This window comes from Muscardinus avellanarius, assembly GCF_963383645.1.
Source record: "Muscardinus avellanarius genome assembly, chromosome: 4".
Taxonomy (NCBI): Eukaryota; Metazoa; Chordata; class Mammalia; order Rodentia; family Gliridae; genus Muscardinus; species Muscardinus avellanarius.
Window position 1 is genome coordinate 135,433,072 of NC_137789.1, and position 17,526 is coordinate 135,450,597.

The 17,526-nt window shown below is 47.7% G+C and overlaps 1 protein-coding gene across 1 annotated transcript in view; it reads right to left on the minus strand.

The window, feature by feature from the left end:
• Positions 1-2,189: 2,189 nt before the first annotated feature.
• ARL3 (ARF like GTPase 3) overlaps positions 2,190-17,526 on the minus strand; it is a gene marked incomplete at both ends in the record, with an annotated part of 41,146 nt that continues 25,809 nt past the window's right edge. The window contains 2 exons of the mRNA XM_080694854.1: positions 2,190-2,237; positions 15,611-15,796. Of these exons, the coding sequence (XP_080550980.1) occupies positions 2,190-2,237; positions 15,611-15,796 (234 nt within the window). The remainder of the gene's footprint in view (positions 2,238-15,610; positions 15,797-17,526) is intronic.

Sequence of the window (17,526 nt, forward strand, 5' to 3'; positions counted from 1 at the left end):
CCTGTGAGCTCAACCTGGGGAGGGCTCTTTAGAACAGTTCCCCCTGTTGGTGGTAAGAGACTAAAAATATCTTACAGACCATCTACTGCCAGTCAGAGTTCCCTATTGTAGTGTTCTCAAACTGTGGACCTCAAAGCAGGCATTCTGCCCTGCAGATTACAGCCCTGGTTCACTACATAGAGGAGAAGACCTTTGTTTTGGGAGGCAGGTACCGGGGACGGAACCCAGGGGCGGTCTACCTCTGAGCTACACTCCCAGCCCGATTTTACTTTTATTTTGAAACAGGGTCTCCTGGCTAAGTTGATGAATGTCTCCCTGCTTGCGGAGGTTGTCCTTGAACCTGCGATCCTCCTGTCTGGCCTCCCGGATTGTAAATGTGTTCTGCCACCACCCTCTACTGAAAAGACAATTTTCAAGGTCCAGCCTGGCAGAAAGACCATTTCCAATTCCTTATCATTTTGTTTTACTGCCTTTCAAAGGGAAGAGCGGAGCTTGGGTGAGCCGGAGAAGTCCAAGGAGGAGGTCCATGGTTAAAAGTCCCCCCCCACCTCCTTGTGTTGCAAGCTCTTACAGGTCTGTCCACAGCAACCCCAGGGCACCTTTCTCTGGCTGATTTTGTTAATGGCTTTCACCCCAGACAGCCTTTGAAACTGGCCAGGCTTCTGTCTCTCCTGCCTGACTCTTGTCCAGAAAGAGCTGAGCACTAAGGGCCAGGGGCTGCAGAGGCCCCTCTGCTCACATGCCTGGTGGCTTTGGGAAGGGCCACCTCCCAGGATGAGACGGCAGCTGGCCTCCCCGGACCCACCAGGCACTGGACAGTCTCTTATTCATTCTCTAGAAACCCCTGAGCTCAGCCCCAGAACAGAGTTTAATTCAGGAGCCGGTGCCGCTCTGGCCTGCTTTCCCGTGTTTGAAGCTGGGGCTTTTCTGAAAGCTCAGGGAAACAAGCTCCTTTTGCTACCACGCAGGGCAGGGGAAGGCCTCTGCCATTCCCCTCAATCAATCAACAGAGGACACATTTTGCTGGAGAGGCCGGGAGACCCGCAGCTGGGGTGCCTGGCTCCCCGGCTCCACCCGTGCCTTCACACCCCCACGTTCTTCCCGGCAGCAAACCTCTCCACCCAGGAGCCTCCCGCACCACCTGGTTGCCAGCACTGTAAAAATTGATCTCTCCTCCAAATCGATCTGCCTGGCTTTTCTCAGTGGAGCAGGTTCATGGCAAAGCTGCATTTATTTTTAAAATCTGATAGCAGCAGCCTATTGTGATCATTTAAACACAGGATTCTTTGAGCTTAGAAATCCCTTCTATAGGAGGGCTGCGAGAAGCCGGCTAATCTCAGAGTCGGCAGCTCGCTGCTCCACTGAACTGGAGAAAGCCTGTTTACGCTAGCCTGAGCCCTCCGTGTGAGGGCTTTTTAAGGACCTTGTAATTTTTCTGGAATTAACCCTCCCACCTCTCCTTACATTCCAGATGTCATTACAGTCAAAAGTCATAAGAATTTGCTTCCCTGTGTGGCTGGCTGGGGGGAGGGGAGGGCCTGGGCTATGTTTCTGTAGCGACTTGTTTGCAAGGAAAGATTTTTTTTTTTTTTCCTGTCCAAAGGGTGAAGATTACATACAGTCTCCAACCTGCATGACAACATGGTTTAATCATCTGCTACCCCTCCCCTCCCCCAGCAGCTTCCTGCTGGACAGACTGAAGCCCTGGCTCAGTTGGCGATGGGAGAAATCACTGACCAGCGCCAGCAAACACTGTCCGTGGTTTCCAACCACGGAGGGAGGGAACGAAGGGGCAGGTCAGAAAATAAATGAACTCAGCACAGTGGCCTCTTCCTCCTTTTTTTTTTTAAAGAAAGAAAAAAGCCCACTGGAATTGTCTAAACTGCAATGCAATCTCTTGCTCATTTAAAAGATCTCATTTTCTAATCATGTGCTTTGAGACATTTAATACTATTTCAATTATGCAGAGGAAATAATATAATTCCTTTATTTGAAAAACGATACTGAACCTCAGAGATCAGTTAAATCTACTGCTGGAATGGGGATTCTCCTTAAACTGTGTTGTTCCCGCTCTTCAAACAGCTGTAGCTGCACACAGATGGAAAAACATTTGGTCAGAAAGCAGCAATCAGTGTTTTTCAGGACTGGCCTCGGCTCCCGCGGCTCCCGCGTCTCCATTCGTCTAGATGTTATTTCTTCTTTGCGTTGACATTTTTGCAAACCCAGTTCATGCCATCCTGTGAGGAAACCGGTGGGAGAAAGACACTGTTACCTGCAAGGAAGGCCCCTCTGGCCCCAGCCTGGGAGGGGAGGGAAGAGGCTCCAGTCCTCCTCCTGGGGACCACCTGGGCAGGGGGCAGGGGCCTCCTGGGGAGGAGGAGGGAGGTCCCGGGAGCAGGAGGCCGATGGAGGGGAGTGCCCAGTCTCTGAACTTGAGATGGGTCCTCAGGAACTCCCTCTGAACAAATAAACACATCTGCCTGGACTGCGGCCTAAATGAGGAGCTATCAGGAAAGGTTCCAGCCATTTCTGGCGTTTTCTAAAAGCTGACCTTTGCTAGGGCATTAAATTCAATAAGCCACCCTTCTGGTGCCCAGTGTGTTTACAGTGTGACAGTGTACACTTGGGTTCAATTAAATTTCTTTTTGGAACAAAAAGCCCTTTGCAGTGGGTGTTCCTAGACACACATGGGGCAATGCGCATCTCTCCCTCCCCGGCACTAGGGATAGGCTTGAAGGGGGCTGGCCTGCTCCTCTCAGCTTTTAAGCTAGGAGCAGAGGGACCTGGAGAAGGTTCCCTTAAAGGCACAGTGCCCTTCAAAGTGTCCTCTCTTAGAAGGCTGAGGGACTGAGGTAAACCACACAATGCCTGCAGCCACCTGGCAGGACACAAGTCCTTGCAGATGCCAGGCCTGGCGGATGTGACCTCCTTTCTAACCCCTCTGGAGCATACCTGGACACCCCCTCTTACCCAGAGGCTTCCAGCCTTCAGAGGGGTGCAGGAGTTACCTCAGAAGTCCAGAGCAAGACCGGAGCCCCCCCCCCATCCCTCTCCCTGCATCTGGGTCCCACACATTTGGGCCTATCAGGCAGACAGGACGCCAGAGCCCGGTATTTCCTGAGGCCGTGGATTGTGCTGCTGAACCTGACGGCTGAGGCAGCTTACAGTAATAAATATCAGCTGACACCTCGGCCATTCGGAACATTAATCCCATAAACAATACATCACTGCAAAACAATCGCTCCTGGCTAATCTGACCATCACCTGCATTTACAGTGATTAAAACTCTGCCAGATGCCATCAGGGCACTTGGGCAGGAGAAGCAGATCATCTGAAGGAACCTCACGGCCTTTGCCAAGCCCAGGCTGGCTGTGGCCGGGCCGAGGTGAGGTGGAGAGCACCTGGCCGCCGGGCAGGTGCAGGAGTGCAGAGGTGGCGAGGGGGGGGCGCCGCCGCCTGCCCGATCACGCATGTCCAATTACAGCCGGGTCAGCTGTGCGCTCTGAAACGCCAAGGCCAATTTTAAGACCGTTTTATGAAAAAGATTAATTTAAAGAGAAGCATGTTTAATTTTAGTAGCTAATTGGCATCCAGGAAAAAAAAAAAAAAAAAAAAACCTATCACCTGCCAGGAGACAAAGATTTTACAAATACAAGAACGGAGAATATGAGATAACCATCTTCCCCTGCCGCCGAAGCTGAACAGCTCAGCACTTGTGCGCTGCCATCTCCAGCCACGCAAACACCCAAAGGTGCCGCCTCAGTCTCCCCTTCGCCCCTGAACCCCGCCGCGAGCCATCAGGCCGGCTCTGCCGAGAAGTCGAGGACGTTTGGTCTTCTTTCTTGTCTTGTGGTTGATGGAGGAGAGGGGTTTTCATGTATTATATGTAACCGAACATAAGTGCAGGCAAAGGGATAGGAAAATATTTACTCAGCTGCAGGGCCTGAGAGCAGAAGGTGGAGGGCGAGGCAGCCCTGCCCTGGGCGTCCGTGCGGCCTGCGTCCAGCCGAGGCCGGGGCCGCCGGCAGGGGGCGCTCGGGGCCGGGGCGCACACCTGCAGGAAGGGCCCCAGGCCGGCAGGGCTGCGGGCTGCGCGGGCACCTTTCTTCTACCCAGGGAGCCCGAGCTGGGGCTGGAGCTGTGGGCGAGGCGACAGTCAATGGTGACAATACCTCATAAATCAACTCGGGGCAAGCTTTGTCAAGCGGCCCGCTGGAAAGGAAAGATAATAGCGCGCCCAGGATCCCCGAGGGGGCGTCCGCGGGGCGATGCTGTGTGCACAGAAAGCCCACGGCTGACAATTTATATCTTTTAAATTAATCCTGGTAACAACCCTGTGAAGCAGGCGCTGTTGTGTCCATGTTAGAGGAGGGAATGGAGGCACCGGGGGCCTGGGCAGAGGCGCGCTGTGAGGCCGGGCGGCCATGCCTGCTCTCTGCAGGACGGCGCTCCTCCGAGGGCCAGGCGCCGGCGGAGGAAGGCAGTTTCCATCCTCAGGCTCCAGCCGAACAAGCCGAGGAGCCCAGCAGCAGGGCTGAGCGCCGCTCGGAGCGCCCAGGGGTCCTGACCGCGGAGGCGCAGGGCCCCCGGGCCGCTGCGCAGTGCCCGGGCCTTGAGCCCGGCGGATTCGCCAGCTGTGTGATCCTGGCACATCGACCTTGCCTAGGCCACCTCCTCTCCAGGGGGAACTAGAGTTATTTATTTTGTGGTACTGAAGATTGAACCCAGAGGCATTCCACCTCTGAGCTACACCCCAACCCCCCTTTTATTTTTTAATAGGATCTTGCTAGGTTGCTAAAGCCCCTTTTATTTTTTTGTTTTAATGGGATCTTGCTAGGTTGCTAAAGTATCTCCTTTTGTTGCTGAGGTTGTCCACAAACCTACAATGCTCCTGTTTCAGCTTCCCAAGTACTGGGATTACAGGCATGCCTGAGGGGAACTGCATTTAGCGACAACAGAATTGTAAGCAGAGGAATCTTCTTTTACTATTATTATTATTACTATTATTAATTTTATTGTTTTGTACTGGGGGCTGAACCAAAGGCATTCTACCTCTAAGCCTGAACCCCAGCTCTACTTTATTTTTATTATTTATTTATTTATTGCCGTAATGGGGATAGGACCCAGGGGCATTCTACCTCGGAGCTACATCCCCAGCCCTATTTTTTATTCTTTATTTTGAAACGGGGTCTCACTGAGTTGTAAAGGGCCTCACGAAGTAGCTGAGGCTGTCTTCAAACTGAGATCCTCCTGTCTCAGTCTCCCAAATGCTGGGATTACAAGCATGTACCACCACACCCGGCTTCCTGTTTCATTTTTATCTTTGAAATAGGTTCTCACTAATTTATCCTGCGCTGGCCTTGAACCTGTGATCCTCTTGTCTTAGCCTCTCAAGTACAGGGACTACAGGTGTGCGCCACCACGCCCAGCTCCACACCACTCACCTGCCTGCTTTCCTGGCAAAGCCTTGTTTGTGTATAACTGAGAAAAGGTGGATGCTTATTTGAAGGAGGTTGCTCTCTCCCCTGAAGAAGGAAATGAATCCATAGGTTTGCTTAACGGTTGAACCTTTATTGTTAAAAACTGGCTTGACCAATTTCCCGCACATTTGGTCTTCATTAGGGGTACTGGGAACTGAACCCAGGGCCCTCTACCACTTGAGCGACATCCCAGACATTCATTCATTCGCTTATTTATTTATTGTGGCATTGGGACTTAAACTCAGTCTTTTTTTATCTTTTCTTTCTTTTTTCTTTTCATGGTACTGGGGCTTGAACCCACAGGCATTCTATCTCTGAGCTACACCCCCCAGCCCTAATTTTTCTTTTTTTTTTTTGTGGTACTGGGGATAGAACCCAGGGGTCTTCTACTTATGGACTACATCCCCAAATCTATTATTATTATTATTATTATTATTATTGTTATCAGTACTGGGGATGGAACCCAGAGGCATTATACTTCTGAACAATACCCCAAGCCCTATTTTTTTTTTTTCTTGTGGTACTGGAGATGGAACTCAGGGGCCTTCTACTTCTGGGCTATACCCCCAGACTTATTTTATATTTTATTTATTTATTTATTTATTTTGGTGGTACTGGGGGTAGAACCCAGAGGCTTTGTACCTCCGGGTTATACTCCCAGACCTTTTTTATATTTTATTTGGAAACAGGGTCTCACTAAGTTGCTGAGAGCCTCACTAAGTAGCTGAGGCTGGCTTCGAACCCGTGTGATCCTCTTGTCTCTGCCTCCCAAGCACAGGGATTACAAGCGTGCGCCACCACGCCCGGCGTCCTGTTTTATATTTTATTTGGAAATGGGTTGTCACTAAGTTGTGGAGGGCCTCACTAAGCTGCTGAGGCTTGTTTTGAACCTATGATCCTCCTGTCTCAGCATCCCAAATACTGGGATAACAAGCGTATGCCACCATGTCTGGCCACCCCAGCCCTATTTTTTATTCTTTATTTTATTTTTTCAGAACTGGGGATTGAACCCAGGGGTATTCTACTTCTGAGCTACACCCCCAGCCATACTTTTTATTCTTTATTTTGAAACAAGGTCTCACTAAATTGCTGAGGGCCTCATCAAGTAGGTGAGGCTGGCCACAAATGTGTAATCCTCCTGTCTCAGCCTCTTATATACTGGGATTACAAGTGTGAACCACTACGCCCAACTTCCTATTTATATTTTTTATTTGGAAACAGGATCTTGCTTAGTTGCTGAGAGTCTAAGTTGCTGAGGCTGTTTGTGAACCACAAGTATCCTGTCTCAGCCTCTTAAATGCTGGGATCACAAGCATGTACCACCATGCCCAGCTCCCTATTTTTTTTTTTTATTTTGAAATAAGGTTTCACAGCTGGGTATAGTGGTGCACACTTGTAATCCCAGTACTTGGGAGGCTGAGACAGAAGAATCTGGGTTCACAGCCAGCCTCAGCTACTTAGTGAGGTCTTCTGCAACTTAGTGAGACCCTGTTTAAAAAACAAAGAATGTCGGGCGTGGTGGCACACATGCTTGTAATCCCTACGCTTGGGAGGCCGAGACAGGAGGACCGCGCAGGTTTGAAGCCAGCCTCTCTGGCTTAAGAGACCCTGTTTCCTAATAAAAATACAAAATAGGTCTGGGAGTATAGCCTGGAGGTAGAAGGGTTTCCAGGAACCCCAGTACCACCAATAAATAATAAATAAAAAAATAAAAAACAAAGAATAAAATATTGGGCTGGGGGTTCTCTCGGAGATTGAGGTAGAATGCTCCTGGGTTCATTTATTTTCATTTTCTAGCACCACGAGAAAAGAAAAGAAAAGAAAAGAAATAGTGTTTCACTAAATTGCTGAGGTTGGCTGGAAACCTGTAATCTTCCTGTTTCAGCCTCCCAAGTACTGGGATTACGGGTGTGTGCCACCAACTCAGATTATTTTTTTGTGTGTGGTACTGGGAATTGGACTTAGGGGTGCTCTGCCACTGAACTGTACTGCTAGCTCTGTTTTATTAATTAATTAATTTATTTATTTATTTTTGTGGTATTGAGGATGGAACCCAGGATCCTCCTACCTCTGAGCTACACCTCCAGACCTGTTTTACATTTTATTTGGGAATAGGTTCTCACTAACTTGCTGAGCGCCTCACTAAGCTGTGATCCTCCCGTCTCAGCCTCCCAAGTACTGGGATTACAAATGTGTCACGCCTGGCATTCTGTTTTATTTTGAGATAGGGTCTCGCTAAGTTTTCCAGGCTAGCCTTGATTTTGTGATCCCCCTGTCTCAGCCTCCTGAACTGCTAGGATTACAGGTGTGCCCCGCAGGGCCCAGCTGGGGACACAATTTGTCATAAACAGTCCCCCCTTTCTTCCTCCACTCCACCTTCTCCTGAATGATCTTGAGAAAACTGAATTTGAATTGATTAGCTTCAATTCAATAATTGCGGCTAAAGAGGGACACCGAACCGCAAATGCTGAGCTCTGTCTGCCCTCATAAGGAGGAGACGAATCTCTTCATGTCACAACAGCTTCCACGACGGCCACTGGGAGAGGTACAAGTTGCCACTTACCCCAAGGGGAGCCTGCGAACCCCAGATCCTATTACCAAGGATCAAGGTATGCTGATGCTGTTTTTTTTTTTTTTTTTTTGGTACTGGAGATTGAACCCAAAGGTGTTCTTACCTCCAAGCTATACTCACAGCCAGATCTTATTTCTTTTCTTTCTTTCTTTCCTTTTTTTTATTTTTTGTGGGTCTGGGGATGGAACCCAGGGCATTCGACCTCCGAGCTACACCCGTAGCCCTATTTTTTATTCTTTATTTTGAAACAGGGTCTCACTGAGTTGCAAAGGGCCTCACTAAGTAGCTGAGGCTGACTGTGAACCCTGATCCTCCTGTCTCAGCCTCCCAAACGCTGGGATTACAAGCATGCACCACCAGCCGGGCGTGGTGGCGCACGCTTGTAATCCCCGCGCTTGGGAGGCTGAGACAGGAGGATCACGCAGGTTCGAAGCCAGCCTCAGCTACTTAGTGAGGCTTTCAGCAACTTAGTGAGACCCTGTTTCCAAATAATATATAAAAAAGGTCTGGGAGTATAGCCTGGAGGTAGAAAGCCTCTGGGTTCCACCCCCAGTACCACCAAAATAAATAAATAAATAAATAAATAAATAAATAAATAAACTACAAGCATGCACCACCATGCCCGGCCAGATTTTATTTCTTATTTGGCAACAGGGTCCCACCAAGTTGTTGAGAGCCTCGCCAAGTTGCCTAGGTTGGCTTTGAACTGCTGTCCTTCTGTCTCAGCCTCCCAAGTACCAAGATTACAGGCGTGTGCTACCAGGCCTGGCCACGTGCTGCTGCTCTGATGCTCCGAGTGGTCTCTGGCTGCTTTTTCATTTGATCTCTGTCCGGTGCATCCATCACTACTGGGTGGCTGGGGGAGGAATGGCAGCCATGGTTGGATGGGCCTGGTTTTTAAAGCCATGCTGGCTGTGCAGTCGCCTCAGTAATTGCTTTAAGATGACGCCGAGCTCAGACCTTTGCTAAGCGATGTAGCCCGTCCCATTGTGGCATGAGGTCCCAGGGTCAGGAGCAGCTGGATGCCGCGTACATAAAATAGTGCTTGCTATTAATATTCCCTGGTGACAAGGGTAGTGCACGAGGGGGGTGGCAAAGTAGTATGTCCTGAGCTTTCCTGCCTCCCACCCTTCCTGTTCTTCCTCCTCCTTCTCCTTCTCTCTTTGGTTGGAGCTGGAGATTGAACACAAGGGCATTCTATTTTTTTTTTTTTTTTTGGTGGTACTGGGGATGGAACCCAGGGGCCTTCTATCTCTGGGCTGCATTCCCAGACCGATTTTATATTTTATATGGAAACAGGCAAGGTCTCTTAAGCCAGCTGAGGCTGGCTTCGAACCTGCGCGATCCTCCTGTCTCAGCCTCCCAAGCGTGGGGATTACAAGCGTACGCCACCATGCCCGGCCGATTTTTTATTCTTTATTTTGAGACAGGGTCTCACTAAGTTGCGGGGGGCCTCAGTAAGTAGCTGAGGCTGCCCTCAAACTGCGATCCCCCAGTCTCAGCCTCCCGAATGCTGGGATTACAAGCGTGCGTCACCACGCCTGGCTTATTCTTTTTTTTTTTTTTTTTTAAAACAGGGTCTCACTAAGTTGTGGAGATCTTCACTAAGTAGCTGAGCCTGTCTGTGAACCACGATCCTCTGGTCTCAGCCTCCCAAATGCTGGGATTACAAGCGTGCACCAGCACGCCCGACTGGCATTCTATTTCTGAGACATACCCCTAGCCCCATTATTTTTTTATTTTTTTATTTTTGCGGTACTGGGGATGGAACCCAGGGACATCCACCTCCAAGCTATACCCCCAGCCTTATTTATTTATTTATTTATTTATTTATTTATTTATTTATTTATTTATTTATTTATTTTGTGGTACCGGGGATGGAACCCAGGGCCATTCTACCTCTGAGCTACACTCCTGGTCCTATTTTTTTTTTTTTTTCCCGTTCTTTATTTTGAAAAAGCGTCTTCCGAGTTGCAAAGGGTCTCACTAAGTAGCTGAGACTGTCCGTGAATCCAGATCCTCCTGTCTTAGCCTCCCAAATGCTGGGATTACAAATGTGCACTACCATGCCTGGCTTATTTTATTCTTTATTTTGAAACAGGGTCTCATTAAGGTGCGGAGAGCCTCACTAAATTGCTGAAGCTGGCTATAAACCTGTGATCCTCCTATCTCGGCCTCCAAGTACTAGGATTACAAGCTTGCACTCTCAGGCTCCCAAGTCACATCTTTTGTTCTCTGTTTTCTAGATACCCATGGGAAAATGAAAGAATAAAAGAGTCTCGTGCTGACATCCTGGGGGAGGCCCTGGCAATCAGGCCCAGCCTCAAGGGCAGGGATGGGGTCTCCATGTTTATCAAGGAGTCTGGCTGAGGGAGTTTTAGGTTATCCCTCCCAGACATTTTTCATTTTCTCCTCTTTCTGCTGTCATCCACTTGACATAACTGGGTCTCCTCTGGACTATGGGCCTTCCGGCAGGACAGAGTTTCTAAGATTGATGTTCTCCTTCAGCGTCTTGTGCCCTTTACCTATTCTCTGTTTTTGACAGCTTTCCATGAAAATCTGCTTTAATTACATAATGGGCCGGCCACCTCCTTACCATCAGTCAGGCTAAGACCCGTTCCACACTCTCTTGATGCCGGCAAACGTCGGCTTCCACACCCCGGGCGGGGCTGTTGACCAGCACATGCTACCGCCCACCTTGTGAACACTGCAGGTGATTTGTCTTGAGACCATCAGGAGGAGCAAGACCCTGCAGTCCACCCCAGGAATCACCAGCTTCCGTAAAAGCCACTCAACTAATGAGGAGTGATAGACCTGCCCTACTTAGCCCTGCACCTACTAGCCGATACGGCTGTTCTTCCGACTTGCGCACTTCAGGGCCCTACGTTTTGTCAGTATGAGACAGGTCTCCCAGATGCAAGACACATGGGATTAAACACGCACGCACTGCAAACAGGGATGCTGTTTTCCCACACCTGCAACTCAAACAGAAATTCCAGGCCTTTTTATTTTTTTATGATGCTGGGGATGGAACCCAGGAGCATTCTACCTCCGAGCTACACTCCCAGCCTGGTTTTTTATTCTTTATTTTGAAACAGGGTCTCACTAAGTTGTGTGTGTGGGCTCACTAAGTTGCTGAGGCTGGCTTCAAACCCAAATCCTCCTGTCTCTGCCTCCCAAATTCTGGGATTATCAGCATGCGCCACCCCGCCTGTTTTTTTTTTTTTTTCTCTCCAATCTTTCTAAACTGGGTGTGGTGGCGCAACCTTGTAATCCCCACGCTTGGGAGGATTACACAGGTTCGAAGCCAGCCTCACCTACTTAGTGAGGCTGTCAGCAACAGTGAGACCCTGTTTCCAAATGAAATAAATAAAATATAAAATAGGTCTGGGAGTATAGCCCGGAGGTAGAAAGCCCCTGGGTTCCACCCCCACTACCACCAAAAAAAAAAATCTTCCTACATTTTCTCTCAAGGCCATCAGGGCCATGGTTCTAGATGCTACCTGGCTAGAGTCACCTGACCAGCCTACTAATCACTTTGGTAATTATTACTGAGCAGCTTCTGGGGAGGTGGAGCAGGGCGGGGAGGGTGAACTTGGAATTTAGAGCATTTTAATAATGATCACGCAGAATCTTTGTCTAAAAGTAGGCCCAAACAATTAGATCTTCTGAGCACTTTTTTGAGTGAATCCTTTTATTTTAAGGATATTTTAATCCTTAATTACTAGGAATCATTAAGGGCCTGCATTACAATGATGCAGTGCTGGGAAAAAATTCCACGTAAGTCATTCTTTTTTTTTTGTGTGTGTGTGGTGCTGGGATTGAACCCAGGGTTTTTTTTTTTTTTTTTTTTTTTTTTAACCTCCGAGCTACACTCCCAGCCCTATTTTTTATTCTTTCTTTTGAAACAGGGTCTCACTAAGTTGCAGAGGGCCTCACTAAGAAGCTGAAGCTTGCCACGAACCTCGATCCTCCTGTCTCAGCCTCCCAAATGCTGGAATTACAAGCTGAAGTCATTCTTTTTAAGGTGAAAACTAAGACACCAGCTTGGGTCAGAGGCACCACCCGAGGGAGGGACCTGGCCAGATAGGGCCTCACAGCAGAGAGAGTTTCCGCAGAAAAACTCTTTGACCTTTCTCTGGTCCCCAAAGGTTACCATTAAAGGACAATAGACAGCAGATTCCCTTCTTAATTAACATTTTTATTAAATAACCCATTTCAAATAATGGTTAAATTCTCTAAATTTATATCATTCTATTAGCCATAATATAATCTCATTAACCTTGAAATCCCAGTCTTAACTACCCAATTCTATCCACCATGGTACTAGCTACTAAACTAATTAAGTGACCTTCAAACTATTTCTCCTTTATACAAAATCATCATCATCATCATCATCATTATTATTTTTCTCCTAGTTCTTAACTGGATCTGTCTTGCTTTACTTACTGTGAACCTGGTGGCTAAAAGCTGCTGACTGGAGAAGAATTTTCCCACTGAAATCAATCTCACTTTTTTTTTTTTGGTACTGGGTACTGGGGATTGAACCCAGATGCATTCTACTTTTTTCCATCTCTAAGGCAGGCCAGAGAAACAAGTGTCTCACCGGACTCTACCTCTGCATCCTGCCCCACTCTGGCTGAGAGAAGATTTCAGAGCTAGCATCTACTTTGATGAGTATGCACACATGACACATGCACTGCTTTTCTTCCCTCCCTCCCTCCCTCCCTTCTTTCTTTCTTTCTTCCTTTCTTCCTTCCTTCCTTTCTTTCATTCTTGGTGCTGGGGATGGAACCCAGGGGCATTCTACCTCTGAGCTACACCTCCCAGCCCTATTTTTTAAATTCTTTATTTTGGAAACAGGGTCTAAGTTGCAGAAGGCCTCACTAAGTAGCTGAGGCTGGCCGCCGGTGCTGTGGATAGAACCTAGAGGCATTCTACCTCTGAGCTACACACCCAGCCTTCTCTCTCTCTCTCTCTCTCTCTCTCTCTCTCTCTCTCTCTCTCTCTCTTTTTTTTGCGGAACTAGAGGTTAAACCCAGGGGCATTCTACCTCTGAATTACACCCTAGTCCAATTTTTATTCTTTATTTTGAAACAGGATCTCACTAATTTTTGGAGGGCCTCACTAAGTAGCTGATCCTCCTATCTCAGCCTCCCAAGTACCAGGATTAAAAGTGTGCACCACCGTGCCCGGCTAGAAACAAGTTCTCACTAAGTTGCTTATGGCCTCTATAAATTACTGAGGCTGACCTCAAACCTGCGATCTTCCTGTCTCAGCTTCCCAAGTACTGGGATCACAGGTGTGTGCTACCATGCCAAGCTTAACCTCACCTTTACAGCCCCCAACCTCAGGCTATTCTCAACTTTCTAAATTTGTGTTCTGAACTATTCACAGAGGCAGATTCCCCTTGCCCGCATGGTTTACAGAAATACAAGAAAGCTGCTATGGGGCTGGAGGTGCAGCTCAGTGGTAGAGTGCTTGCCTAGCATGCACCAGACTCTGGGTTCCATCCCCAGCATCCCCTTCCCACACACATACAAAAGAAATTTGCCTCCTTCTCCTGGGATGTCTTCATCAAAGTGACCTCAGGCTTCATGAAAACCATCCTATACACAACTAAAGGGAAATGTGCTAAGCCAGACCTGATTTTTTTTAAAAAGTGGGTTGAAATTGGAAAAAGTTAAGTATTTTCATATTAGAAAACATTTTGGGTTGTAGCATACTAGTTGGACCAGTTTCCAAATTAGGCTAAAAACTTTGGTGAATTTGAAACATATATGTGTTTATGTGTGTGTGTGTGTATAGTATGTGTATGTGTGTATGAAACCCTCAGCAACTTAGTGAGACCCTATTTCAAACTAAAAAATAGGGCTGGGAGGCCGGGCGTGGTGGCGCATGCTTATAATCCCTGCGCTTGGTAGGTGGAGACAGGAGGATCGTGCTGGTTCAAGGCCAGCCTCACTGGCTTAAGAGACCCTGTTTCCAAATAAAAATATAAAATAGGTCTAGGAATGTAGCCTGGAGGTAAAAGGGCTTCCAGGAACCCCAGTACCATAAAAAAAATAAAATAAAATAAAGTAGGGCTGGGGTTGTAATTTGGAGGTAGAATGCCCCTTGGGTTCAATCTCCAGTATCAAAACCAATAAATTGAGGCTCGTGGGGAATACTGGGCTTCAGAGTAAGAAGCCATCCTTGGTGGCCCACTGCAGACTGTCAACAGATTTGAGGCTGCTTGGTAGAAAGTGTAAGAGCTGAACTGCTTATCATTCTTTTTTAAATTTTTATCCTTTTATTTATTTAATTTTATTTATATGTAGAACATATTGAAAATGGTATACATTTAGACTATGCTTGGTGCCCCCCCGTTCCCTTACCAATAGTGAGTGTCCAGGCCTCCATTATCTGGAGTCCCTCTGGTATCCCCAACGCTCCCTAGTTTGGCATATTAGAGAAAACGTATGTCCCTTCTCTTTCTGTGCTTGGCTGATCTCACTTAACTGCTTATCATTTTTGAAGGATATAGCCTCTTGGGTATCTGGCATATAACCATTTCCTTCCTTCTTTTCTTCCTTTTTTTTTTTTTTTTTTTTTTAATGGTACAGGGGATAGAACCCAGTGGTTTTCTTTCTACCTCCAAGCTAAACTCCCAGACCTATTTTATTTGGAAGCAGGCTGGCTTCGAACCTGTGCGATCCCCCTGTCTCAGCCTCCCAAGCGCTGGGATTACAAGTGTGGGCCACCATGCCCAGCTTCTTTTCTTTCTTTCTTTCTTTCTTTCTTTCTTTCTTTCTTTCTTTCTTTTTTTTTGTGGTACTGAATCCAGGGGCATTCTACTTCTGAGCTATACCTCCAGCAATTTTTATTTTTCTACTTTGAGAGTCTCACTAGGTTACTGAGAGTCTATGTTGCTGAGGCTGTCTTCATACTTGCGGTCCTCCTGTCTCAGCCTCCCAAGTGCTGGGATTACAGGCATGGCCACCTTGCCTGGCTGGGATATAACCATGTTCTGCCCTAAATTACTATTGCAGGAGGGGGAGCCTTCTCTGTTGGTCTGCAGTTTCTCCGTAAAGCATGGGGCTTTCATTCTGTAGAAGCCTCCTAGTGGCCAAGCAACCGATAGCAGGTACAGACCCCAGCCCAAAGCACTTGAAGGATAAGGAGCGTGTGGATCATTGATGGCCGTCACCTTGGTAGGACAGTTTTTCACATCCCTAATATTAGACACAACACAGGACCCAACCCAACCTAATCATGAGTGAACTGCAGAGTCAGGATCTAACTCTCGAGTCTTCCTGGCTGACCTCCGGCCCCACGGGGACACCTTGTTGGTGTGCGATGGTTTGTCTGCGGCTTTCTTGAAACACTTCATGACGTGATTGGTGGCTGACTAGAAAAAGACCAGCCTCTCCTCTCTGCCCTTCACATCCGCAAATGATTCACCTGCCAATCAAAGGCTATGTGTTTCCGGTCTTTTTCTATCTAGAGCAGCCCAACCAGCAAGACCGCCTTGGTTGGCCACCAAGTTGCCAGGGGACCGAGCCTGCCACCGTCTCACCTGAACGCCCTCTCCCGTGAGAGCTGAGCAGGACTGGATCTGCCAGACGCGATCGCGAATGGTGTGCAGGTTCAATCCTTCTGCGATCTCGGAGGCAGGCGCCGCCGTGAGCAGATCCTGCTTGTTTGCAAAGATGAGCACTGGGACACAACTGAGCTTTTCCTCCTCTAGTAATTCAGCTAGTTCCTGCATCATTTGGAGGAAAAAGAAGGGTGAAATCTATGATACTGAAGTTTACGCTTCTAGTTACAAAAACAAACCAGTTAAGCTGAACTAATAACTTTTTTTTGTTTGGTACTGTGGATTGAACTCAGCATTCTACACCCGAGCTCCACCCTCAGCCTATTTCTTTCTTTCTTTTCCTTTTCTTTTCCTTTCTTTCTTTCTTTCTTTCTCTCTTTCTTTCTTTCTTTCTTTTTCTTTTCTTTCTTTTTTTTGTGGGTCTGGGCATGGAACCCAGGGGCATTCGACCTCCGAGATACACCCCCTGCCCTATTTTTTATTCTTTTATTTTGAAACCGGGTCTCACTGAGTTGCAGAGGGCCTCACTAAGTAGCTGAGGCTGTCCGCGAACCGCAATCCTCCAGGTCTCAGCCTCCCGAATGCTGGGATTACAAGCGTGCACCACCATGCCCGGCCTCTTTCCTGGGGATTGAACCCAGGGACATTCTACCTCTGAGCTACACTCCAACCTGTTTTATTTTTTTATTTTGAAACAGGGTCTTACTAAGTAACTGAGGCTGGCTGAGAACCTTCTGTTTCAGCCTCCCAAGCACTGGGATTACTGGTGTACCACTATGGCGCAGCTTTCTTTTTGTTTTAAATTCTTTTTTTTTCTTTTAAATTTTTTTATTGGTGCATTATATTCATACATGTTTTAAATTCTTTTTTTTTTTTTTTTTTTTTGGTGGTACTAGGGTTCCTGGAAGCCCTTCTACCTCCGGGCTACACTCCCAGACCTATTTTTACATTTTTATTTGGAAACAGGGTCTCCTAAGCCAGCGCGCTCGGCTGGCTTCGAACCTGTGCGATCCTCCTGTCTCTGCCTCCCAAGCGCGGGGATTACAAGCGTGCGCCACCACGCCCGGCTACATGTTTTAAATTTTGAAACAGGGTCTCACTAAATTGCAGAGGCTAGCTTCCAACCTGAGATCCTCCTGTCTCAGCCTCCCAAGTACTGAGATTACAAGTGTGTGCCACCACATCCAGCCATTTTGGCTACTTTAAACACTTAGGTTTTCTTTTCTTTCTTTCTTTCTTTCTTTCTTTCTTTCTTTCTTTCTTTCTTTTTTTTTTTTGGTGGTACTGGGGTTCCTGGAAGCCCTTCTACCTCCGGGCTACACTCCCAGACCTATTTTTACATTTTTATTTGGAAACAGGGTCTCCTAAGCCAGCGCGCGCGGCTGGCTTCGAACCTGCATGATCCTCCTGTCTCTGCCTCCCAAGCGTGGGGATTACAAGCATGCACCACCACACCCGGCAAACACTTAGGTTTTCAAAGAGAACTGGGCGACTCTACAATAGAGCTCCCTCCCCGTCCTACTAATGGGCAGCACTGGTTCAACTGAGTGATGACCCAGAAATCATCGTGGTATGGAAGTAACCTGGGCCATCTCCAGGAGTCCGGAGAGTGTCCAACTTACTTGCCAAAAGAAAGAAACATAAATATGGGCACTTCTGCCTCTGAAGTCCACCGTGGTAGTTCACGGGTCAAGGCTCTGCAATGAGATCTAAATACACTTCTCCACAGAGGTCCATTCCGTGGAACCCTTGCTGCTCCTACGTGTGACTGTGCTCTGGGTAAAAAGATCTATGCCCGTTGCTTCTCTCTGTAACACTGTGCACCAGGCCAACATGTAATCATGCTGACACGTACCCTGCATTTGAAGTCATATTTGGGTTCACGGTTTATATTT